General features: G+C 44.0%; 1 protein-coding gene across 1 annotated transcript; it reads right to left on the bottom strand.

Annotated features, from left to right (window-relative positions):
* Positions 1 to 231: 231 nt before the first annotated feature.
* Positions 232 to 26,137, bottom strand: LOC139546575 (uncharacterized). The gene is made up of 10 exons (XM_071355113.1): positions 25,914 to 26,137; positions 15,345 to 15,710; positions 12,046 to 12,078; positions 11,594 to 11,659; positions 11,359 to 11,445; positions 10,746 to 10,766; positions 10,589 to 10,606; positions 3,725 to 3,841; positions 2,327 to 2,380; positions 232 to 2,230 (listed from the first exon to the last, which is right to left on the bottom strand). The coding sequence occupies exons 1-10, from the start codon at positions 25,972 to 25,974 to the stop codon at positions 2,199 to 2,201; spliced, it is 855 nt and encodes a 284-aa protein (XP_071211214.1). The 5' UTR covers positions 25,975 to 26,137; the 3' UTR covers positions 232 to 2,198.
* Positions 26,138 to 26,622: the final 485 nt, after the last annotated feature.

Genomic DNA, 26,622 nt, shown 5'->3' with positions numbered 1-26,622 from the left:
TGTCTCTGTCTCTGTGTGTGTGTGCGTATGTGTGTGTGGCCGCCCTATGATGATGAATACCTGGCATATCAAGCTGTTCTGGTCATGTCTTCATGTCTGATTTATACAGGCAGCTGTGTCTCTAGCAGCACTGATCCATATGTTACTGACTGGGTTTTAACCCTGGTCACCTGCATGCCACAAGACACTGTTTGTCACGCCCATCACACACAACAGACACATGACACATAGTTCCCCCTGAACAGCTCCTTTATTTCTATCTCCAGCATTATTTACACAATTCAAAAAGAAATATGTGCTAAAGGATTAAAATCACACAATTCTCAAACACACGATAACAAAGACAGATTCATTAAATATAAGAGTGGAGTACTCTGTATACCACCGTATCATCATTATACTTACCATGAACTCTTTTGGAGAGGAAAGTTATTCTCCAAAATAAGTATTGTCAAGACAATGATATTCAGAGTAGTTAGTTGGCTAAAGCACATACAGATCATGGGACCAGGCTAATTAGAAATTGCTTCTCCAAGAGTCTCACAGTCTTTCACTGTGAACTGGAACATTCTTACTGTGTGTTCAGTGGTGAGCTCCTCCCAGGCTGACTCCTGCCCAGGGTTATACTGCATACAGTCGTATACCCTTTTCACACTACTGCGCCAAACCAAGCTGTACTGGGCTTGCCCAGTTACACATCTCCCATAGTTGCTGGACCCATGTTGGAAAGAATAATGTGAAAAAAAAATATGCTGGCCAGCACAGTACTGTTTGGGTGGACCCTGTAGCGTTAAGCAGGCACTGGGTTCTCCAACTCTGATCCTGGATAGCTGCTGGGTGGGCAGTTGGAGACCCGTGCCTGAGTCTAGAGCTGTGTCTGAAATGGCTCCCTATTCCCTTTATAGCAGGGCTTCAAAAGTATTCCACTATAGAGGGAATAGGGAGCCATTTCAGACTGGCCTTAGTAGTGAGATAGAATCATAAAAAGGCTTCCCAGGTGAGGCATCTAATGTAAGGCACTTACAGAGTAGTACAGCATTATATTGTAACACATACTATTTGAACATTTCAATAGAGCTAAATGTTCTCATACGTTGTTGTATTTTAGACAAGGTCCCCAAGCCCCTCAAATACCCAGCAAACACACAACAGGGGTGATATCTTCTGTCCTCGTACCAGCTCTCACATAGCTTCCTCTAACCAGCTTTCACAGAACAACACTACTAGCCTGGTGTTCCAGTCTTTTGGTGCTTTGGCCAACTCCTCTCTGAGTTCCTTCATTGTCACCCAAAACAGGTATGGCTTGACAATCAGGCTAGAAGAGTTAGCTACAGTATGAAACCAGGCTAGAAGAGTTGGCTACAGTATGAAACCAGGCTAGAAGAGTTGGCTACAGTATGAAACCAGGCTAGAAGAGTTGGCTACAGCACACACAGTAAGGGCTTGATTCAATCTGTAGCACTGAAGATCAGCATTATATCATGGATCTTCAGCACTACGGATTAAATCAAACCCTAAATCCTTGTAAAGAACCAAACAACGTTAACATTTCAAATAAAGGAGGGTCCATTTTATCCAAAATAATCTGGGAACTGTAGCCTGGTTGCTGTTCAGCCAATTACATGCCACTCCTTGTATTCATTGTCTTTCGGCAATCTTCAAATATGAACATTCTATCATTATGAGCTTGAGAAGATCAGAGGATTTGATCCTGATTCGATAACCGTCACAGTTATCCTCCAACCACAATGTAATTGTAAATCCGGTTTGCATTTTGAGCTTTAGGAACGTCGATAAGCCAGTCTCTTTGGCAAATGACAGGAGTGGCAAGGAGTGGAATGTTAGCTAAAATGACAGGTACCCAGGTGAACTTCCCAGTACTTGTATACAGAGAAATAGGCCTACATTGTCTCGGTGCTGTTAAGTGGACAGAAAATATCACCTCATTTTTAACAGATTACAAATGTGATCTTTAGAAGACACTGAGATACTACTGATTGGTTTCACTCTAACGTGGTGCTGAACGTTCATAACCTCCAAACCACTATCTCACAGTTTTACAACTATAATCAGTTTAAGGCCTAAAGATTGGGATGGATCTGTGTATGAGTGTGTACACACGTGTGCATGTGTGTGTGTGCGTATGTGTTATGGTAAACTGCTGGTCCTGGTTCTTCTCCATTGGAATCTCAGACGATCTAGGAGGATTTAGTCAGCAAGTTGCTGAGAACTGCAACCAGAAAAGGACACGCTGGGTTAACAACGGACAATCACAACACCGGCAGACTAGTGGTTGATGTGTTTGATTTATTAAGATACTATGTACCTTGGGGATTCGACTGGGTCTCAGCCTCCTCCTTACGGGCACTCTCTACATCCCCTGATGGAGAGACAGGGAATTCATTACTATTTCTCTCTCTCCCTCTCTCTCTTTCTCTCAATGTAGCTGTGTCATTAGGTAGTGTATCTTGGTGAGAATTTTTTTTTTCCCATCTCAAGAGGTTAAATTTAAAAAAGAAGATAGTAAGTGCCTATAAAGTGCCAATTAAAATAACAGGGTTGACAATTTCATCTTAAATCAGCCATAATCCCTTTTTATGACAGGGGGAAAGGAAGCTGGTTGTGTGCAACAGGGAGGGGCAATTGAATTCAAGCTCACCAACATTTTTAGGGCCGATTCGATCAGATCTGCTTCAGCCGAAATCCTCATAGCTGATATTTTGACGGTGTTGGAGGTGGAACTGTGTTAGCGCTGTCAAATCCACAAGCGGATCCCGGCATTATACCTAAGGCGGACACTTCTATTGGCTGCACGAATTCGCATTAAGAGAAATGCCATGCAGCCTTGTTTACAAGTTCGAACACTGGAAGGCTGAAAGAAATCCTAATTATTTTGTTTAGTGATTTTGAATTTGAGCGTCATTATTTATATGTAGCCTACACTTTCTCGTTCTGAACTTCTAATGCCATTGGGTGGGTGTGGCTTCGAGACTATGATCACAAAAGCAGCTGCTCACCAATTTGACAGCTCCAATGCAGTTCCACCACCAACATCAACAAAACATCAGCTATGTGGTTGTTGGCTATCGCTTTTACACTATGATTCTTATTGAGTCCAGGTCTGAATAGTTCAAACATTTCTAGCCTGTCTATCTATGGGTAACTGAGTTGACGTGTTATGCTCGACCCGTTCAGTTTTCCACCACATGGCCAAAAAGAGTGCTTTTACACTATGATTTGACTATTAGATGTAAAAAATACATAATAATTATGAATAGTTTCACCATATTAAAAAGAGAGTTCAGTTCATGTCACAGGGCAGACCTTAAAATGAGGGATAGAATAATCTGACTATTAAATGAATCACTAATCACATGACATAAATAATCATCTTCAGAAATGACTCTGTCAAAGCAAAAACATTACCAGGGCTTTACAATACTGGTGAAAACATTGAGAAATGTTGGGATTCAGTGGATTAAAATCTTTCTAGAAGTCACAGAGGGATATGTTAAAATGATTAATTTTGGCACTTAGGCAAGTCTTTATTCATATAGAAAATCGGATTTATTGAATTTTCCATGTGGTCTATATTAAAGGGCTCTTCATTGAATAAATATTGCTGCACAATTTTACTTAAAATGTCAAAGGGACGCAAAAGGTACTCTTTCCGTGGAACGAGCCAGCTACAGCAGCAGACAGTATGTGGTTGATGGTATCTCACCTCCACTGTTCTTGAAACAGAGCTTCTTCTTGTGATAGGTGAAGTATCCGGTGGCAGCTCCAACGATCGCCACGCCGATAGCACACAGAATGCCCACCACCGAGCCAGAGCTAGACCCTATAGAGACAACAGTGGTTATAACACTGCTTATAATGCAGCTTGTTGAAAGGTTCTATTAGGTGGTTATATACAGTATTTTCACAGAAGATAAGCAATACTGTACTTCGCAAACAAAGATGCAGTGTGATGCTGTTGCATCCATAACCATATGTATATACACTGTTGGGCTCTGCTTGTGTCCAGAGCAGTGGCGTTCCCTATGAAATGTGCTGAGTGTGTGTGACGAGTGTGTGTGAGGTGTGTGTCTGTAACACCAGATACAGCAGAGATTATTCTGAAACATACATCCAATAATTATAATGCGTTACCTTCCACACAACTGTCAGCAGATATGGCTAATAACTCACTATGTCAACAGCTGTTAACTCTGTCACCGCGTCAATCTGACTTCCACATAAGACAATGTAACACGACAGAATACTATCACAACCGAGTCACTACATACAAGAAATAACAACCATAGTTCAAATGAATAGAACCCGTCCCCCCTCCCTCCCTCACACTTCCCTTTTTCACTTTCCCCAATACATTAGTGCAATAAACAAGGGATACTTTGAGAGTAAGCTGTGAGGAAGTTTATTTTCTTTTGAATCTCCCAATGCACCTGCAAACCAACCTCTAGATGACTGAATGAATACCACTGTCAAGTAAATACCAACCAACCTCTAGATGACTGAATGAATACCACTGTCAAGTAAATACCAACCTCTAGATGACTGAATGAATACCACTGTCAAGTAAATACCAACCAACCTCTAGATGACTGAATGAATACCACTGTCAAGTAAATACCAACCAACCTCTAGATGACTGAATGAATACCACTGTCAAGTAAATACCAACCTCTAGATGACTGAATGAATACCACTGTCAAGTAAATACCAACCAACCACATAGAAGACATACCCCATGTTTCCCAGAGGGTTCTACCTGGACCCCAGAAGAGTTCTAACTGGAACCAAAAAGGGTTATCTTATGGTGACAGCTGAAGAACCCTGTTGGAACCCTTTTTTCTAAAAGTGTACACACATAAAAATATGTTTATTTATCCAATGTTTTTATTTATATGAGTCATTTATTAATTTTCATATTATGTTTGATGTGAAGGGGCAGCAACAAAAACTGCACTGTAGTGTACTTTCAGGTTTAATGTGTTGTGTGTAGACCTACATGGCTTGTATCTGTGTATGGATGAAAATAGCTTAATCATTAAGTGGGAAAACTGCCTCTGTTCTATTGGACTTTTAATACTAGGGTTCATATAGAACCTGGAGCTGTATCAGTCACCACCCTGTAATACAGACAGAGAGAGAGAGAGAGAGAGAGAGAGAGAGAGAGAGAGAGAGAGAGAGAGAGAGAGAGAGAGAGAGAGAGAGAGAGAGAGAGAGAGAGAGAGAGAGAGAGAGAGAGAGAGAGAGAGAGAGAGAGAGAGAGAGAGAGAGAGAGAGAGAGCACTAGACCAAGCCAATGGTCTGAGGCCAAACCACACGACTAGCAACATTGGACACTTTATGGGACACAAAGCCTTCACTATCTCATCCTGGAATATCAGAAATACAGACATTGTCATCCTACAAGAAATATGGTATAGAGGAGATGGACCAACTGGTTGCCCTCTAGGTTACAAGAGCTGGTAGTCCCAGCCACCAAACTACCAGGTGTGAAACAGGGAAGGGACTCAGGGGGTATGCTAATTTGGTATAGAGCAGAACTAACTCACTCAATTAAATTAATCAAAACAGGAACATTTTACAAATTCAAAAGGAAATGATCTCAACAGAGAAAAATGTCCTCCTGTGTGCTACCTATATCCCCCAACTAGAATCCTCATACTTTAATGAAGACAGCTTCTCCATCCTGGAGGGGGAAGTCAATCATTTTCAGGCCCAGGGACATGTACTAGTCTGTGGTGACCGAAATGCCAGAACTGAACAAGAACCTGACACCCTAAACACACAAGGGACAAATACCTGCCTGCAGGTGACAGCATTCCCCCCCCATATGCCCCCCTAGGCACAACTACGACCACATAACCAACAATAAAGGGTCACAACTCCTGCAGCTCTGTCGGACGCTGGGTATGTACATAGTCAATGGTAGGCTTCGAGGGGACTCCTACGGTAGGTACACCTATATCTCATCTCTTGGGAGTAGTACAGTCGTGGCCAAAGGTTTTGAGAATGACACAAATATAAATTTTCACAAAGTCTGCTGCCTCAGTTTGAGTGATCAGATGAATTGCAATTAATTGCAAAGTCCCTCGTTGCCATGCAAATGAGCTGAATCCCCAAAAAACATTTCCATTGCATTTCAGCCCTGCCACAAAAGGACCAGCTGATATCATGTCAGTGATTCTCTCGTTAACACAGGTGTGAGTGTTGACGAGGACAAGGCTGGAGATCACTCTGTCATGCTGATTGAGTTCGAATAACAGACTGGAAGCTTCAAAAGGAGGGTGGTGCTTGGAATCATTGTTCTTCCTCTGTCAAACATGGTTACCTGCAAGGAAACACGTGCCGTCATCATTGCTTTGCACAAAAAGGGCTTCACTGGCAAGGATATTGCTGCCAGTAAGATTGCACCTAAATCAACCATTTATCGGATCATCAAGAACTTCAAGGAGAGCGGTTCAATTGTTGTGAAGGCTTCAGGGCGCCCAAGAAAGTCCAGCAAGCGCCAGGATCGTCTCCTAAAGTTGATTCAGCTGCGAGATCGGGGCACCACCTGTACAGAGCTTGCTCAGGAATGGCAGCAGGCAGGTGTGAGTGCATCTGCACGCATAGTGAGGCGAAGACTTTTGGAGGATGGCCTGGTGTCAAGAAGGGCAGCAAAGAAGCCACTTCTCTCCAGGAAAAACATCAGGGACAGACTGATATTCTGCAAAAGGTACAGGGATTGGACTGCTGAGGACTGGGGTAAAGTCATTTTCTCTGATGAATCCCCTTTCCAATTGTTTGGGGCATCCGGAAAAAAGCTTGTCCAGAGAAGACAAGGTGAGCGCTACCATCAGTCCTGTGTCATGCCAACAGTAAAGCATCCTGAGACCAGTCATGTGTGGGGTTGCTTCTCAGCCAAGGGAGTGGGCTCACTCACAATTTTGCCTAAGAACACAGCCATGAATAAAGAATGGTATCAACACATCCTCCGAGAGCAAGTTCTCCCAACCATTCAGGAACAGTTTGGTGACGAACAATGCCTTTTCCAGCATGATGGAGCACCTTGCCATAAGGCAAAAGTGATAACTGAGTGGCTCGGAGAACAAAACATCGATATTTTGGGTCCATGGCCAGGAAACTCCCCAGACCTTAATCCCATTGAGAACTTGTGGTCAGTCCTCAAGAGGCGGGTGGACAAACCGAAAACCCACAAATTCCAATTATTGATTATGCAAAAATGGGCTGCCATCAGTCAGGATGTGGCCCAGAAGTTAATTGACAGGATGCCAGGGCGGATTGCAGAGGTCTTGAAAAAGAAGGGTCAACACTGCAAATATTGACTCTTTGCATCAACTTCATGTAATTATCAATAAAAGCCTTTGACACTTATGAAATGCATGTAATTATACTTCAGTATTCCATAGTAACATCTGGCAAAAATATCTAAAGACACTGAAGCAGCAAACTTTGTGAAAATGTATATTTGTGTCATTCTCAAAACTTTTGGCCACGACTGTACTGTAGACTACTTTATCACTGACCTCAACCCAGAGTCTCTCAGAGCATTCACAGTCAGCCCACTGACACCCCTGTCAGATCACAGCAAAATCACAGTCTACTTGAACAGAGCAATACTCAATAATGTTGCATCAAAGCCAAAGGAACTGAATAATATTAAGAAATGCTATAGAGGGAAGGAAAGCAGTGAGGAAACCTACCAAAAAACAATCAGGCAACAACAAATTCAATCCCTTTAAGACAACTTCCTGGACAAAACATTTCACTGTAATAGTGAAAGTGTAAACTTCACCTAAACAGTATATATGACCTCTCAGCTTCCCTATCAAATAAAAACATGTCAAGTTAGAAAATTAACAACAATGACAAATGGTTTGATGAAGAATGCAAAAACCTAAGAAAGAAATTGAGAAACCTATCAAACCCAAAACATAGAGACCCAGAAAACCTGAGCCTACTCCTTCACTATGGTGAATCACTAAAACAATGCAGAAATACACTACGGAAAAAGAAGGAAGAGCACGTCAGCAATCAGCTCAATGTAATTGAAGAATCCACAGACTCTAACCACTTCTGGGAAAATTGGAAAACACTAAACAAACAACAACACAAAGAGTTATCTATCCAAAACAGACATGTATGGGTAAACCACTTCTCCAATATTTTTTGGCCCTATAACAAAGAACAAACATATACATGATAAAATAGAAACCTTAAAATCAACTATTAAAGACTACCAGAACCCACTGGATTCTCCAATTACATTGAATGAACTACAAGACAAAATACAAACCCTCCAACTGAAAAAGGCCTGTGGTGTTGATGGTATCCTCAATGAAATGATACAGACCACAAATTCCAATTGTCTATACTTAAACTATGTAACATCATCCTCAGTTCAAGCATCTTCCCCAATATTTGGAATCAAGGACTGATCACCCCAATCCACAAAAATGGAGACAAATTTGACCCCAATAACTACCTATGCGTCAACAGCAACCTTGGGAAATCTTCAGCATTATCATTAACAGCAGACTCATACATTTCCTCAGTGAAAACAATGTACTGAGCAAATGTCAAATTGTTTTTCCCCCAAATTTCCGTACAACAGTGGCACGTTCTGACCTTTATTTCCTTTGTTTTGTCTTTATAAACTATGGTCAGGGCGTGACAGTATCACCGCGGACAGACGCCCAGCCAGACCCTCCCCTATAGGTTCAGGTTTTGCGGCCGGAGTCCGCACCTTTGGGGAGGGGGGGGGGGGGGGGGGGTACTGTCACGTTCTGACCTTTATTTCCTTTGTTTTGTCTTTATAAACTATGGTCAGGGTGTGACAAACAGACCATGTATTCGCCCTGCACACCCTAATTGACAAAGAAACAAAACAAAACAAAGACAAAGTCATGCTTTGTTGATTTCAAAAAAGCTTTTGACTCAATTGGGTATGAGGGTCTGCTATACGAATTGATGGAAAGTGGTGTTGGGGGAAAAACATACAACATTAGACAGGGATGCAGCTTAAGCCCCAGCCTCTTCAACATATACAGTATATCAACGAATTGGCGAGGGCACTAGAACAGTCTGCAGCACCCGGCCTCACCCTACTAGAATCTGAAGTCAAATGTCTACTGTTTGCGGATGATTTAGTGTTTCTGTCACTAACCAAGGAGGGCCTACAGCAGCACCTAGATCTTCTGCACAGATTCTGTCACTAACCAAGGAGGGCCTACAGCAGCACCTAGATCTTCTGCACAGATTCTGTCACTAACCAAGGAGGGCCTACAGCAGCACCTAGATCTTCTGCACAGATTCTGTCAGACCTGGGCCCTGTCAGACCTGGGCCCTGACAGACCTGGGCCCAGCAAGCTGGTCCCGGGGCTCTGTTCACAATCACAAACAGACCCACAAACCCAATTTTGATCAACTCCCATATTTATTGGGTAAAACACAACAGCCATCACAGCAGCAAGATTTGTGACCTGTTGCCACAAGAAAAGGGCAACCAGTGAAGAACAAATACCATTGTAAATACAACCCATATTTATGTTGATTTATTTTCCCTTTCGTACTTTAACTATTTGCTCATAATATAACATTTGAAATGTCTTTATTCTTTTGGAACTTTTGTGAGTGTAATGTTTACTGTAAAAAAATGTTTTTGTTTATTTCACTTTTGTTTATTGTCTATTTCACTTGCTTTGGCAATGTTAACATATGTTTCCCATTCCAATAAAGCCCTTAAATTGAATTGAAATTGAGAGAGAGAGAGAGTGAGAGAGAGAGAGAGAGAGAGAGAGAGAGAGAGAGAGAGAGAGAGAGAGAGAGAGAGAGAGAGAGAGAGAGAGGGAGAGAGAGAGAGAGAGATATACATCATGGGACAAAACACCCACACAACAATCAAACAACAATCAAACACTTTCTTTACTTTTGGTGCAATGGTATGTGGTGATAGAGTTGGCAGCACAATATGTTACAGCTTGCCACAAGTTAAGGGAGGAAACGTAAAATGTACTATCTTCTCCATATATTATAATTATAGTAGCTAGACAGTATGGAAACTAGAAACTATTCTACAGTATGGAAACTAGAAACTATTCTACAGTATGTGTCACGTTCTGACCTTAGTTCCTTTGTTATGTCTTTATTTTAGTTTGGTCAGGGCGTGAGTTGGGGTGGGCATTCTTTGTTGTTTTTCTATGTTTTGTTCTATGGTTGTTTTCCTGTGTCTGTGTTTTCACCATACGGGACTGTTTCGTTTTCGTTTTGTATCATTCACGTTGTTATTTTTGTATTCTTAGTGTCCAGTTATTAAATTGAATATGGACACTTACCACGCTGCGCTTTGGTCCTCACCTTCTTCCAACTACGACAAACGTTACAGTATGGAAACTAGAAACTATTCCACAGTATGGAAACTAGAAATTATTCCACAGTATGGAAACTAGAAATTATTCCACAGTATGGAAACTAGAAACTATTCCACAGTATGGAAACTAGATACTATTCCACAGTATGGAAACATCCAGAACACACACTGTGGAGAGACAGAGAGCGAGGGAGCAGGACTCACCTTGAGTTTCAGCTGTGCCTGATTAGAAGAAATCAAATCAAAGAAACAGACAATTATTCACATAACACACACACAAATAAAACACACACACATGCACCCCCCCCCCCCCCCCCCGATTTTTGACATAATATATCATTAGGGGAAGCGAGGCCTTTACCTTCTGCTTCTGCTGCATGGGCTGGAAAAAGAGAGGGGGGAGGCATTATTCAAACCCAGTCGCTAATCTAGTTGATGCCCTGAAGGTATTTACTGCTATAGAGTTTCTGCTTTAACCGGTCGGAAAAGACAAATCTACATGCAAACACTCACACACACGTACTGTACTTAACCAAGTGTATATTTGCATATGGATCATAGTGAATGTGAGTCATTAATGACTGGAACTCTCTGTAAGCTGCAGCACCTGAAGGCACTAAGGCCTCTCTGTCTCTGGTTCTCATGCATGTTGGAGCATGATAAACCTCCTGAATGTGACTCATTAGTCTATATTAGTCACTTTATTGGTCATAGACCACAATGAGCCCTGAGCAGTTAATATATTGTAAAAGCTGTTTTCTGACTCATCCACAGAGACTCCATATCTAACTGTATATCAGAATGTAATCAATCAGACACAGCGTAATGATGTAGAAATGTTCACATTATTATATCAAGTGTCAGTTTCAGTTAACAGCCATTTGTCTGGTTCTATACTGTGCTGGAGCCAACTCTTCTAGCCCAGTTCCATACCACATGTGTTGTAGCCACTAGCAGCAGTATAAGATACTAACCAACTGAGCCCCCGCTGCGCCTCTTCCCACCCGCGGGTGTGTCTTCCTCATTCTCAGCTATAGCGTCCTCCAGATCCAAATCTCCCCCTGTTTCAGTTCAATAAAACAATGAGTTTTCATTTATCAACGATGTGGTGTCAACTTTAGTGTGGCGTGTAAAGCCAAACAAGCCCTTCCCCCTGAAACACACACATAAAAACACGTGCTTAGTCACACAGGCCGTTGAGACTCGCACCTGTCTTCTCCTCCGTGGGCTCGCTCTCTGCTGGTGTTTCAGGCTCCGCCTCTGTAAAAGGAAGGACTGGGGAGAGGTGAGACAGGTTTTGTCAGGGGAAAGGGAGGAGAGGTGAGACAGGTTTTGTCAGGGGAAAGGGAGGAGAGGTGAATAAAGGACTACAGGACTAAAGTAGCATTGCACACTGTATAGACATGTGATATCTGTGACTCCAGGGTTGTAGGCCTAACTGTAAGAGCAGCAGTGGCAGGTGAGCTAGACCTGAAATGAATAAAAACCAGCTCAAGTCTGACATCAGAGCTTCTCAAACACAGTAAAACTGTGTCTCTACTTCTATAGTATACTAACTTTACTGGTTCATCAGAAAACTGCAGTCTTGTAAATGTAGGGGAGTAAGCGGAAATGTTTGGTACTGAGAGTCCGATTTACCAAAGTAAATAAACCCTTCTTACCTGGTTCAACAGCTTCAGACAGATCTAGTTCATCTGCAAAAAAAACAGACACATAGAAACAGACATAAACACAGAGAAATATGAGCAGCACCTTCAGGCTGCTTTATGACTGTCTGAGAGGCCAGAGTTGTTTGTTCAGTTGGAGCAAATGGGGGAAAACTCTTTAACAAGGAGCAGGTACTACCTGAACTTGTCAAAGAAAGCTATATTTCAGTTTTTCCATTTCAAACGTTTTGTTTTTTTTGGGGCCAAATGAACACCACCCAGATGTCAATGTCTAACTGTAAATATGGTCAGGTGAGAGGTGAGGGTTAAGGGATAAGGGGTGTGAATGTGTTGATGTTGTGTTTTACCTTCGTCTTCTCTTCCAACAGTATCACTCACTACTACACAGCCGCTATAGATTATCATCCATTTCGTCTGATACGTTACAAATTACAATTTGTTGTAGCTAACGTTAGCTAGGTGGCTAGGTGTCTGGTTAAGGTTAGGGGTTAAGGTTAGGGACTGGGGTTAAGATTAGGGTTAAGGTTATGGTTAGGAGTTAAGGTTAGGGTTAGGGGAAGGGTTAGCTAACATGCTAAGTAGTGGCAAAGCAGTAAAATATTTGTAAATAGTTGCAAATGAGCTACAATGCTAAAGTTGTCTGTGATGTTATTCGAACCTTTGTCTTGTCTTATGTAACCATAACAAACATAACATATCAGACTAATTTGAGCTTCACAGATTTACTTTTACCATGTTACATCTAGTCTGAGGCCAGGGTGGAGAGGGAGGGGTGTGTGGGTGTGTATGTTGTTAGGGGTAAACCCAGTACCGATTCATTTGAATTTAATCCGTCAGAGCAGGTATTCCCAGACTGGGGTAATGGCAATGTCGTCGGGGAGTACGCCAAATAAAAATGTGATTCCGATTTTTTTTTAAAGAAAAATAAATAAATAAAAGTAGTAAGACATGTATAAATGCAACAGATACCATTAATAAGGGGCTAGAAGTGTCTTATATGGTGAGCTACCTAGTGGCTAGGACAGGCAATCCCCATGCTACTGTGGAGGACTTATTTCTTCCTGCTGCCGTGGATATGGCTGGGACAATGCTGGGGGGAAAGGCCAAAAAAACTATACAGACAACGCCTTCATCAAACAACACTGTTTCACAACGCATCAGTGACATGGCAGGAGATGTTTTGAAACAATTACTGCTTCACATACAAGCCAGTGAATTATATGCGTTACAGGTGGATGAGTCAACAGACGTGGCGGGCCTGGCACAGCTCCTGGTATATGTCCGTTACGTTTATGGGGGGTCAATTCAGGAAGACATCCTCTTCTGCAAACCATTGGAAACCAGGACAACATGAGAGGATATTTTTAAAGTACTGGACAGCTTAGTAACATCAAATGGACTTTGGTGTTTAAGATGTGTTGATATCTGTACTGATGGCGTAAAAGCCATGACAGGGAGATATAGTGGAGTGGTAACGTGCGTGCAAGCAGTTGCTCCCGACGCCACTTGGGTGCACTGCAGCATCCACCGAGAAGCTCTTGCTGCCAAGGGAATGCCTTGACAGCTTGAAAGACATTTTGGACATTACAGTGAAAATGGTTAAAGCAAGGCCCCTGAACTCTCGTGTATTTTCTACATTATGCAATGATATGGGCAGCGACCATGTAACGCTTTTACAACATGCGCTGGTTATCAAGGGGCAAAGTATTGACACGAGCTTAAAGTTTTCTTTACTGACCATAATTTTCACTTGTCTGACCGCTTGCATGATGACGAGTTTCTTACACGACTGGCCTATCTGGGTGATGTTTTTTCTCGCCTGAATGATCTGAAACTAGGATTACAGGAACTCTCCGCAACTATATTCAATGTGCGGGACCAAAATTGAGGCTATGATTAAAAAGTTGAACCTCTTTTCTGTCTGCATTAACAAGGACAACACACAGGTCTTTCCATCAACGTATTATATTTTGCGTGCAAATGAACTCAAGCTTACGGACAATGTCAAATGTGATATAGCGAAGCACCTGAGTGAGTTGGGTGCACAATTACGCAAGTACAATCCCAAAACGGATGACACAAACAACTGGATTCATTATCCTTTTCATGCCCTGCCTCCAGTCCACTTACCGATATCTGAACAAGAGAACCTCATCGAAATTGCAACAAGCGGTTCTGTGAAAATTGAATTTAATCAGAAGTCACTGCCAGATTCCTGGATAGGGCTGCACTCAGAGTTTCTTGCCTTAGCAAATCGCGCTGTTAAGACACTGATGCCCTTTGCAACCACGTACCTATGTGAGAGTGGATTCTCGGCCCTCACTAGCTTGAAAAGTAAATACAGGCACAGACTGAGTGTGGAAAATGATTTAAACTGAGACTCTCTCTAATACAACCCAACATTGCAGAGTTATGTGCATCCTTTCTAGCACACCCTTCTCATTAACCTGTGGTGAGTTATTCACAATTTTTGATGAACAAATAAGGTTCTATATGTAAGATGGCTAAATAAAGAGCAAAATGATGGATTATTATTATATTATTATTTGTACCCTAGTCCTATAAGAGCTCTTTGTCACTTCCCACGACCCGGGTTGTGACAAAAACTCACACTCATTCTTATGTTTAATAAATGTATCGTATCGTGTGTGTGTGTGTGTGTGTGTGGCAGGCTTACAATGATGGCAAAAAACAACATTTGAGAGTGTGCTGACCCTGGTGCTGGAGAGGTACACAGCTGGAGGTTGAATGTTTGAAGGGGTATGGGACTATAAAAAGTTTGGGAACCACTGCGTTACAGGATAGTGCCTTGAGGTCTACACACTTGCACGATCACAGTGTTAAAGTGTTTGGATTTACAGTTTAAGACTGCTTTCAGAACACTTTCTCTAGCCTTGCATTCCAACACACATTCTAAAATTCTTCTGTGTCTTCTGTCTGTCTAGAATAGAGCTTGTACAGTGTCCTACGAGAAGTTCATCGGCTAGAATGTCAGAATATGTTACTGTGGCTGGCTGTTGACTCTGTGTCGATCAGATTCCTCAGGAGGCCAACTAAATTGTACTTGACCCTCCCCACCCACTTCACCTGTAACTCCATCCCCTCCAATTCAGTTTTCGAAAAAGTAAGGACAAACGGATCCAAGAACTCAAACCCAAAGCTATAGAGCTAAATGAATTGAAACTGGTCCTATACACTTATATGCAAAGATCATGAATGTACTGTAGGCATATGGGGTGTTTGACCTGCTGTGTGTGTATGTGTGTGTGTGTTTGTGTGTGTGTCTGGCTCACCTGGTTCAGCCTCAGCTTCAGGGGCTGCCTCTGCTTCTACTGCTGGTTCGTCTACTACTTCTGTGTCCTCTTCCTCTGTGGCCGGAGCCTCCTCAACTGTCGGAACCTTTTCCTCTGTGGCCGGAGCCTCCTCTTCCTCTGTGGCTGGAGCCTCTTCTGCCAGAGCGTCTTCTTCTGCCAGAGCCTTCTCAACTGTCGGAACCTCCTCCTCTGCAGCCTCCTCCTCTTCTTCTGCCGGAGCGTCTTCTTCTGCCGGAGCCTCCTCAGCTACCAGGGCCTCCTCGGCAGCTACTTCTTCTGCAGGGGCCTCGGGCTCTGCTGCTTCTGCCTCTGGTTCCTTCGCTTCTGGCTCAGTAGCAGGGTCTTCTGGAGAGAGGAACAGACTTTTCCTTTAGCCAGCAGCAGTGTACATCATCACATTTTATGACATCACAGATAAATATGACAGGTCTACTCTAATGAGCGTGTGTGTGTTGCAGTCAGAGGGGGCTGTGACATTCCCCTATTGTATGTAAGGTGCAGCAATGTGCCAGAGAGTGTAACAGCGAAACAGCAGACAACCTTCTCACTTCAACCCTCTTATTTCTCTAAACCAGGCATGGCCAGCTGGTTCAGGAGGGACACAGTGTATGCAGACTTTTGTTCAAGTCCTGCTTCTGATCCACCTCCTGATTCAACTGGTCACACTGAATAGCTGATCAGTTGAAGGTGTTCAAGCTGGGTTGGAACAAAAGCCTGCACACTCTGCAGCCCTCAGAGACTGGAGTTGCCCTTCCCTGTTCTAGAGAACAGAATCAATAGTCAAACACAATCCAACATCAACAATGACCAAGGCAGACAGACTGGCTTGTCATCTTATGTGTGTACTGTACTGTATGTGAGAGTTTCGGCAGGAAACGAAAGACTACTGTACCTTAAACATACTGTACATACGTGTGTGTGGGGGAACCACAAAAAATGATACAATGTGTTGTTGGTCTCATGTGATATTAGACATTTTCTAAAGCTGTATGACATGAGAGAACCTATCCTGAGACTGACGCAGTGCCAATGCCTTTCCCCTAGTCCCATGTGTGTGTATATATGACATGCCAGAGACGCAGCCTTCCTTCTATGATATGTTCTGTGTGTGTGTGTGTGTGTGTGTGTGTGTGTGTGTGTGTGTGTGTGTGTGTGTGTGTGTGTGTGTGTGTGTGTGTGTGTGTGTGTGTGTGTGTGTGTGTGTGTGTGTGTGTGTGTGTGTGTGTGTGTGTGTGTGTGTGTGTGTGTGTGTGTATATCTTAAATAGAGACAGCTTCTCCCCTATATTACATGTGTGTGATAACAGGAAGTTTGGAACAGAAGGGAGGGGAGAGAACATAATGTTCATATTTGGGAGTTCCGCAACATTACAGCGCGAGGGCTGGGCCTCATCAATTGGAACGATAGATGAGGCCCGCATACCCCACACAAACACACACTTAAACTCCCTTACACACAGTGCTATAATAAAAACAGGGCAAACTGCAACTCAAGGAAAGTTTTACTACAGAAAAGAGAAAATCACGACATGGACAGCTCCGACTCTGACATTCAGCAACATACTGTAACATACTGTAACATAAACTGTAATGTAATATAATATTATGTCATGTACTGTACAGGAATGATTAGGCATATCATTCCCATAGGAACCTAAAGAGAATACAAAACATGGGCACCATTTCACACACGCAGCGCAGCCCGGGCATAATGCTAAAAACCTGAAACATTTTCAAACACTGGGACGCTTATAATGTCAGGGAATCTATACTGTACAGTACACTACGCTTTGAGTGATGGTTAATGAGTAAGTGTATGTGTGTGTGTGTGTGTGTGTGTGTGTGTGTGTGTGTGTGTGTGTGTGTGTGTGTGTGTGTGTGTGTGTGTGTGTGCGTGCGTGCGTGCGTGCGTGCGTGCGTGCGTGCGTGCGTGTGCGTGTGTGTGTGTGTGTGTGTGTGCGTGCGCGTGTGTGCGTGTGCGTGTGCGTGCGTGTGCGTGTGTGTGTGTATGTGCCTGCATGCCTGTATGCGTGGGTAACCTTGCCCTCTCTGGTAACAGCAGGTAGTCAGTACAATGTGAGGTGGTTGACAGGTGATATGTTCCAGTTAGTTAGAACATTGTGTTCTCAGGTATTTCTATTGTGTGGTGGCGTGGAGGGACCCTGTTGTTGTTTTCCCTGTTTCAGCTGGCCCTGTGGAATAAATGCTTTTGGCCACACAAAACCCAATGGACAAAAGTATAGGTCACTATGGGGAATAGGCTGGCATTTCAGATGTACCAGTTGTTTTGAGTATCTGGAGGGTCACAGTAGAATCCAGGTGGCTCACAGCAGAGAACCACTGATTGTCACGACTTCGGCCGAAGTTGGTCCCTTTCCTTGTTCGGGCGGCGTTTGGCGGTCGACGTCACCGGCTTTCTAGTCACCACAGATCCATGTTTCATTTTTGTTTTGTTTTGTCTTTATCATACACACCTGGTTTCCATTCTATGAATTATGTTCCTTATTTAACCCTCTGACTTCCCTCTCTGTTTTGTGCGTTATTGTTGGTCATGTGGGTTCGTGTTGTTAGTGCTCTAGATTATTGTGTTTTTTCCTTGTTGGAACTTAACTTATATGTTGAGTAAATTTTGGACTATTACTCATATTTGTGTCCTGCGCCTGACTCTGCATTTTTTCCATTCACCAACACCCTCACAGAATAACGCACCAATATGGAGTCAGCAGGTACAGCCAGCCCTCCTCTCCCAATGGAGGAGCGTGTTCAGCAGCAGAGGGGTTTTTCCTGTCAACCCATCAGCACCTCTCCAGCTCCCACAACAACCGACCCAGATGTCCACACCTCCTTCATCAGGATCCAGTGGGATTCGGCTCTCGCTCCCGGGAGCGTATGACGGAGCAGCTGCCGGGTGCCAGGGGTTCCTACTCCAGCTGGAGCTCTACCTGGCAGCTGTCCAGCCGGCCCCCTCGGGACGCGAGAGAGTGAGCGCCCTCATCTCTTGTCTGACTGGAAAAGCACTGGTCTGGGCCAACGCCATCTGGGGAAGAGAAGGCCCGACGTTGGACAACTACGAAGATTTCACCCGCCGCTTCCGGGCGGTTTTCGATCATCCACCTGAAGGGAGAGCGGCGGGGGAACGCTTGTTCCATTTAAGACAGTGGATGAGGAGCGCTCAAGAGTTCGCTCTGGACTTTAGAACTCTGGCCGCCAGCACAGGATGGAATGAGCGGGCCCTGATCGACCACTACATGTGTAGTTTACGCGAGGATGTTCGTAGGGAGTTAGCCTAAAGGGACACCACCCTTAACCTGGACCAGCTGGTGGACCTATCCATCCGGCTGGATAACCTGTTGGCCTCCCGCGGACGTCCAGATCGGGGTCCGTCAGTTCCATCCCCCAGCACCTCTGATCCTACTCCGATGGAGCTGGGAGGTGCTGCTATGAGGGGGACCGGAGGGGGGACCATTCCCTACACCACCTGTGGCCGCAGAGGACAGACTGTTGGTCGGTGCTGGGGAGGTTCCCCAGGTAATCGAGGTGGCAGGCGGAGCACTGGTGGAACATCTCAGGTGAGCATGCACACACCTCACCCAGAGCTCCCTGTTGCACACATGTGGTTGTATATAGCATTTCCTGAGTTTTCCCAGCATTCCCAGCATAAGGCGCTAGTAGATACAGGCGCAGCTGGGAACTTTATTGACCGTACCTTTGCACTTAGTTTAGGGATCCCTATTGTTCCTGTTGATGTCGCCTTCCCTGTAAATGCCTTAGATAGTCGTCCTTTGGGGTCAGGGCTAATCAGGGAGGTCACAGCTCCACTCCGTATGATAACGCAGGAGAATCATGAGGAGAGAATTTGTCTCTTTCTGATCGACTCTCCTGCGTTTCCTGTTGTGTTGGGCCTTCCCTGGTTGGCCTCTCATGATCCCACTATTTCGTGGCAACAGAGGACTCTCAAGGGATGGTCTCGTCAGTGCTCAGGGAGGTGTGTAGGTGTTTCCTTAGGTGCCACTACGGTGGAGAGTCCAAACCAGGTATCCACCATGCACATTCCCCCCGAATATGCCAATTTGGCACTCGCCTTCTGTAAAAAGAAGGCGACTCAATTACCACCCCATCGACAGGGAGATTGTGCGATAAATCTCCTGGTAGACGCTGCACTCCCCAGGAGTCACGTGTATCCTCTGTCACAGGAGGAGACGGCGGCTATGGAAACATATGTCACCGAATCTCTGGGACAGGGATACATTCGGCCTTCCATTTCACCTGTCTCCTCGAGTTTCTTTTTTGTGAAGAAGGATGGAGGTTTGCGCCCGTGTATTGACTATCGAGGTTTGAATCAGATCACGGTAAAATAAAGTTACCCACTACCTCTCATAGCCAGTATGACAGAGTCATTGCACGGGGCGCAATGACCTCAGGAGCGCTTACAACCTGGTGCGTATCAAGGCGGGGGATGAGTGGAAGACGGCATTTAGCACTACATCTGGGCACTATGAGTATCTCGTCATGCCGTACGGGTTAATGAATTCTCCATCAGTCTTCCAATCCTTTGTAGACGAGATTTTCAGAGACCTGCACGGGCAGGGTGTAGGGGTGTATATAGATGACATTCTAATATACTCCACTACACGCGCCGAGCATGTGTCTCTGGTGCGCAAGGTGCTTGGTCGACTGTTGGAGCATGACCTGTACATCAAGGCTGAGAAATGTCTGTTCTTCCGACAGTCCATTTCCTTCCTAGGGTACTGCTTTTCCGCGTCAGGGGTGGAGATGGAGTATGACCGCATTTCAGCCGTGCGTAACTGGCCGACCCCAACCACGGTTAAGGAGGTGCAGCGGTTCTTAGGGTTTGCCAACTACTACCGGAGGTTTATCCGGGGTTTCGGTCAGGTAGCGGCTCCCATTACCTCCTTGCTGAAGGGGGGACCGGTGCGACTGCAGTGGTCAGCTGAGGCGGACAGGGCTTTTAGTCAACTGAAGGCTCTGTTTACCTCGGCTCCCGTGCTGGCTCATCCTGATCCCTCCTTAGCATTCATAGTTGAGGTGGATGCGTCCGAGGCTGGGATAGGGGCTGTGCTGTCTCAGCGCTCGGCTACACAACTAAAGCTCCGCCCCTGCACTTTCTTTTCGAAGAGGCTCAGCCCGGCGGAGCGAGACTATGATGTGGGGGACCGGGCTGTTGGCTGTTGTCAGGGCTCTGAAGGCGTGGAGACATTGGCTTGAGGGGGCTAAACACCCTTTCCTCATTTGGACTGACCACCGCAATCTGGAGTACATTCGGGCAGCTAGGAGACTGAACCCTCGCCAGGCGAGGTGGGCCATGTTTTTCACCCGCTTTGTTTTCACTCTATCCTACAGACCAGGTTCCCAGGACGTTAAGGCAGACGCACTGTCCCGGATGTATGACACGGAGGAGCGGTCCGCGGTTCCCTCTCCCATAATTCAAGCTTCTTGCCTGGTGGCACCGGTGGTATGGTGCCAACCAGGATGTGGGTAGGTTTCTGCGGTCATATTGCCAGGACCGGCCGGGGGAGTGGTCGGTCTTCATCCCCTGGGCGGAGATGGCCCAAAACTCCCTTCGCCACTCTTTCACTAACCTATCCCCTTTCCAGTGTGTGCTAGGTTATCAGCCGGTCCTGGCACCTTGGCATCAGAGCCAGATCGAGGCTCCTGCGGTGGATGAATGGTTTCGGCACTCGGAGGCGACATGGGACGCTGCTCATGTGGGTCTACGATGGGCCATCAGGCGGCAGAAGGCGAGTGCTGACCGCCACCGCAGTGAGACCCCGGTGTATGTCTGGCTCTCGACCCGAAACCTGTCCCTTCGCCTGCCCTGCCGGAAGCTGGGTCCGCGGTTTGTGGGGCCATTTAAAGTCCTGAGGAGATTGAACGAGGTTTGTTATAGGTTACAACTCCCCCCTGATTACCGTATTAACCCCTCGTTCCATGTGTCTCTCATCAGGCCGGTGGTGGCTGGTCCGCTCCAGCAGTCTGAGGTGCGGGAGGTTCCTCCGACCCCTCTGGACATCGAGGGGGCCCCGGCGTATACTGTGCGAGCCATCATGGACTCAAGACGTCGGGCGAGAGGCCTTCAGTACCTCGTGGAGTGGGAGGGGTACGGTCCGGAGGAGAGATGCTGGGTGCCGGTGGAGGACATCCTGGATCCACCATTACAGCAGGAATTTCACCGCCTCCATCCAGATCGCCCTGCGCCTCGTCCTCCGGGTCGTCCCCGAGGCCGGTGTCGTCAAGGGGGGGTACTGTCACGACTTCGGCCGAAGTTGGTCCCTCTCCTTGTTCGGGCGGCGTTCGGCGGTCAACGCCACCGGCTTTCTAGTCACCACCGATCCATGTTTCATTTTCGATTTGTTTTGTCTTTATCATACACACCTGGTTTCCATTCCATTAATTATGTTCCTTATTTAACCCTCTGACTTCCCTCTCTGTTTTGTGCGTTATTGTTGGTCATGTGGGTTCGTGTTGTTCGTGCTCTGGATTATTGTGTTTTTTCCTTGTTGGAACTTAACTTATATGCTGAGTAAATTTTGGACTATTACTCATATTTGTGTCCTGCGCCTGACTCTGCATTTTTTCCATTCACCAACACCCTCACACTGATCTAGAACATTCTACGGAACCACTGATCTAGAACATATACTGCTGCTCCTGTCTCTACATGTAGACCTGGTCTGGCTCTGAGCTGGGTGTAAGGCCATGTCCAAATACCTGTACTTGCGTTCTAAATATTAGCCATTTTGGGAATGCGAAAATAGAATGTTTATAGGATGTAATTTTTAAAAATTGAGTATGATATAAATGCAATGATGTCATACTAATTTCAGCCTCTCATCTAGTAGAATTCTCTGCACACTATTGAGGAAGAGAATCGTCTTTTCAGACCCATGTGTGTTTGACAACAACTGATAATCAAAGAACGGGACGGAATGTAGCAAAATGAACGAATGGCAGGAAACAACATAATTGTGCATTAGATGTCACATTCTCAGTAGGATGAGCCTAGTATGCTGTTATTTGTTTCTTACTGAATTTGTTTTTTACTAAACAGTATGTTCTAATAGTATGCAGGACGATTAGTAGACTGTATGTCGTTTTCGTAAGTAGTAGGCAAGACAGATTTCGGGCAAGGCCACTAAGTCATCTGGTCTGGCTCTGAGCTGTGTGTGTATGCATTTGTTTGTGTTGTTTAATCTGTGTTTGCATTTGAAAGGTGTAAACACACATACAGTGGGGGATCATCTCTCTCTCTCACACACACACACCCATACACACCCTCAATAATACACACACACTCCTACACACTCACCCACCCACCCACCCACTCACACACACACATAGACATAACCCTAGGGGAATGAGAGAGGCTGAGACTGGTTCTGAGTGTAGGGTGTAGTCTGCAGCTGGGCTGGATTGGGTTACTGAGGCAGCGCCCAGCCCTTTAGTACTGACACACACACACACACACACACACACACACACACACACACACACACACACACACACACACACACACACACACACACACACACACACACACACACACACACACACACACACACACACACACACACACACACACACACACACACACACACACACACACACAACCCATTCATCATCTACACACAAACCAGCCTACACCCAAACAGAGCCCAGAGCACCATGACACTGTGAAAGACCAGAACTCATCTCATGTGTGATATACAATATCTCATGTGTGATATACAGTAACGCTGTGTTCCAGCAATATGTTGGCACACTGAGATCACAGTATAATGTGAAGTTTTCATTAATGAACTGGCTTCAGATCAGAGTCTCCTGAGGGGAGGGAGGTGTGGCAGCCAGGACTCAGACTCTCTCTGTGGAAAACAAAAACTATTATTTCACGACATTAACCAACATGACTTAGGCCAGATGAGACTGTAGTAACTCTTATATCACATTAATACCAGGTCACAATCATTCTTAAAGCCAGATGCCTGTAGCCCTGCTAGTTGTGGAATAGAGATTGGTCAAAGGACAACACACAGGCCTACTGGTAAGAGATAGTACAGGATATATGGGTACAGGGGTAGAGGGAGACAGACAGAGAGAAAAGAGAGAGTGGAGGGAAGAAAGAGAAAATGTGTGAAATAGAGGAAGGGTGACAGAACATGGACACGTGTTTGGTATCTCAGATTGTTCTGTCAATTCTCACATAGAAACTTAATTGGGAGGAAGGATGTTTGACATGCTTTTTACATTTGTATCACAAACCATTTTCTAGACAACCATGATAAAAGTGGCCATTTTAGGCCCTTTTAGATCTATACATGACTCCTGTAAGACCCTACGATCCTTGAACTATACATGGTACAGACAACATCTTGGTGCCATTATACTCCTTATGGTGTTCTCTCAAATATGGAGTGTATCTGGATTCTGAAATATACATTTTCACATTCTTTTATTCAACATAAAAAATATGAATATTAATGATTTGATTTTGCTTATAACAATATACTCCTCAAACACATCACATTTCCAGAGTGGGCTCTCTGCTATTTTAATTGATATGACCCATTTTATACAGAGAAATGTACATTATAGGCAGTGGTGGGAAAAGTACTACATTCTCATACTTGAGTTAAAGTAAAGATACCTTAATAATAGAAAATGACTCAAGGAAAAGTGAAAGTCACCCAGTAAAATACAACTTGAGTAAAAGTCTAAAAGTATTTTGTTTTAAATATACTTAAGTATCAAAAGTAAAAGTAAAAGTACAAATAATGTAAAATTACTTATATTAAACAAACCAGACGACACAATCTTCTTGTTTTTTTGTTATTTGCAGACAGCCAGGGTCACACTCAAACATTCAGACACCATTTAAAAACAAAGCATTTGTGTTTAGTGAGTCCGCCAGATCAGAGGCAGTAGGGATGACCAGGGATGTTCCCTTGATAAGTGTGCAAATTGGGCCATTTTCTGTCCTGCTTAGCATTCAAAATGTAACAAGTATTTTGGGTATCACGGAAAATGCATTGAGTAAAAAGCACAGAATTTTCTTTAGGAATGTAGTGAAGTAAAAGTATAAAGTTGTAAAAAATATAAATAGTAAAGTAAAGTACAGATACCCCAAAAAACTACTTAAGTAGTCCTTTAAAGTATTTGTACTTAAATACTTTGCACCACTGATTATAGGTCATTAACCAATCACAGCACTCCTTTAGGATTTCACATTCAGCAAGTCAGCGGCAGAGAGGTAGTTTCCTTTGAATCTATTTTCCCATTCACTGTGTTGGTGGTGCTCATATAATGTATCATACCTTCAGAATTAGCAGAGAGCCCACTGGAAATGTGATGTACTTGTAGAGTATATTGTTCCAAACAATATGTATTCAAATTAACTAAATCAAAAAGGGTCGTTTTGAGATATTAATATTAATATGTTTAATGTTGAATAAATTAATGTGAAAAATTGTATTTCAAGATCAAGAAACTCCATATTTTAGAGCACACTATAAGGAGTATAATGGCTCCAAGATGTTGTCTGTATCATGTACGGTTCACATATCATTGGGTCTTACAGGAGGTATGTATAAAAATAATAATAATAATGGTTTGTGATACAAATGTAAAAAGCATTTCAAATATCCTTCCTCCCAATGTTTCCATGTTAGAATTGCTAGAACAATCTAAGATACCAAAAATATCTTCAGATTCTGCTGGCATGGACTCACCCTACAGGAGTAGAGAGAAAGAAAAAAGAAAGGAAGAAAGAAAAAAAGGCAGAAAGGAACAGAACATTGACACAGACAGAGACAGTAAAGGGATCGATCACATTATCCACAACCCACATGACTACATGTCCAGTAGGACACACCCTATGGGACACTCAATTAAATGGATTTTATAAAGCCCTTTTTACATCAGCATTTGTCACAAAATGCTTTATTAAACACATTTTTACCAGTGTACACACATTATAGATACATGCAGTAAGACTATACTGTACACGCGGTAGGCCACACCTTATAAAACTATAGAGCGTTGGGCCAGTAACCAAAAGGTTGTTGGATCGAATCCCCGAGCTGACAAGGTAAAAATGTGCCGTTCTGCCCCTGAGCAAGGCAGTTAACCCACTGTTCCCCGTGCCTGAGGACGTGGATGTCCATTAAAAGCGGAAGACACATTTCAGTTGAATGCATTCAGGTGTCCCCTTTCCCTTATATACATACAGTATAATGCATATCTACACACCAACATCATATCAGGCTAAATAAATGATGCTATCTGGCACATAGCCTACTGTGTGTATTTATAATGATAAATCAGAGCAGGTTTATCAACATTATTTTTGTTCTGCATATCAGCCTCAGGTAGAGATAGACAGAAAATGATTGAGGATGTATGTCATAGAAGTAGTGGGTGTAAAAGGTGTGAGTACTTGACTAACTTGTCTAAGTAGAAACAGAAACATAAAGCACCATAAGATGAGTTGTAAAAGTGCTTACCAAAGTACATTAGTGGATGTAAAAGTTCTTACCTTGTGTCTTGGCTCCAATCACTAAACTGCCCAGCAGGAGAATCCACAGGTATGACATCATGGGAACACAGTGTGCTGAATTACAAGCTGGAGTTTTAGACTTCTCTGTTGAATAGTGAAAATAATACAAGTAGTAATGATTATCTTTCTGGTAATGTAGACTGGCTATGTGTGTGATGTGATTATAGTTTCATGTTGCCTCCTCTGCTGCAGCTCCAATCTTCGTACACCTTATTTTTCTCTGCATGGAACCAACTTTAACGGGCGTGTCTTTCTCCCAGCCACACCCCAGACATAAACTGTATTGTTCCATCAGACACCGTGTGCTGTAAACACGTGCCTGGCAGCGAAGGAGTCGCGTAAATTTCAAGGGGAATGGAAGGGGATTGACTAATTGAAAATCTGTTTTCATAAACCTGCAATAACCATAGTGTGGATTGAAATCTTTATACGATGTCATGTTATTTGTGAGTAGAAATATGACATTGTGGCCCTTGTGGAAGAAAGTACTATCGAACTGGAACAGTACAGTGACTTTTGAGAAAAGTACAGACAATATGACGCTGAACCATAGACACAGGACAGATACTCGCAGACAAACCTGTAGTTTAGTGGCCCAACTCTACGTAGCCTACCTGTGTAGTGACGATACCTATATGAGAGTGAGACCAGCGCAAATGGATGGTCTATTGTCGCCATCTAGTAATTC

The sequence above is a fragment of the Salvelinus alpinus genome, chromosome 20, assembly GCF_045679555.1.
Source record: "Salvelinus alpinus chromosome 20, SLU_Salpinus.1, whole genome shotgun sequence".
Lineage (NCBI taxonomy): Eukaryota > Metazoa > Chordata > Actinopteri > Salmoniformes > Salmonidae > Salvelinus > Salvelinus alpinus.
The sequence above is the reverse complement of the archived record's forward strand: the minus strand, read 5'-3'. Positions and strand labels throughout refer to the sequence as shown.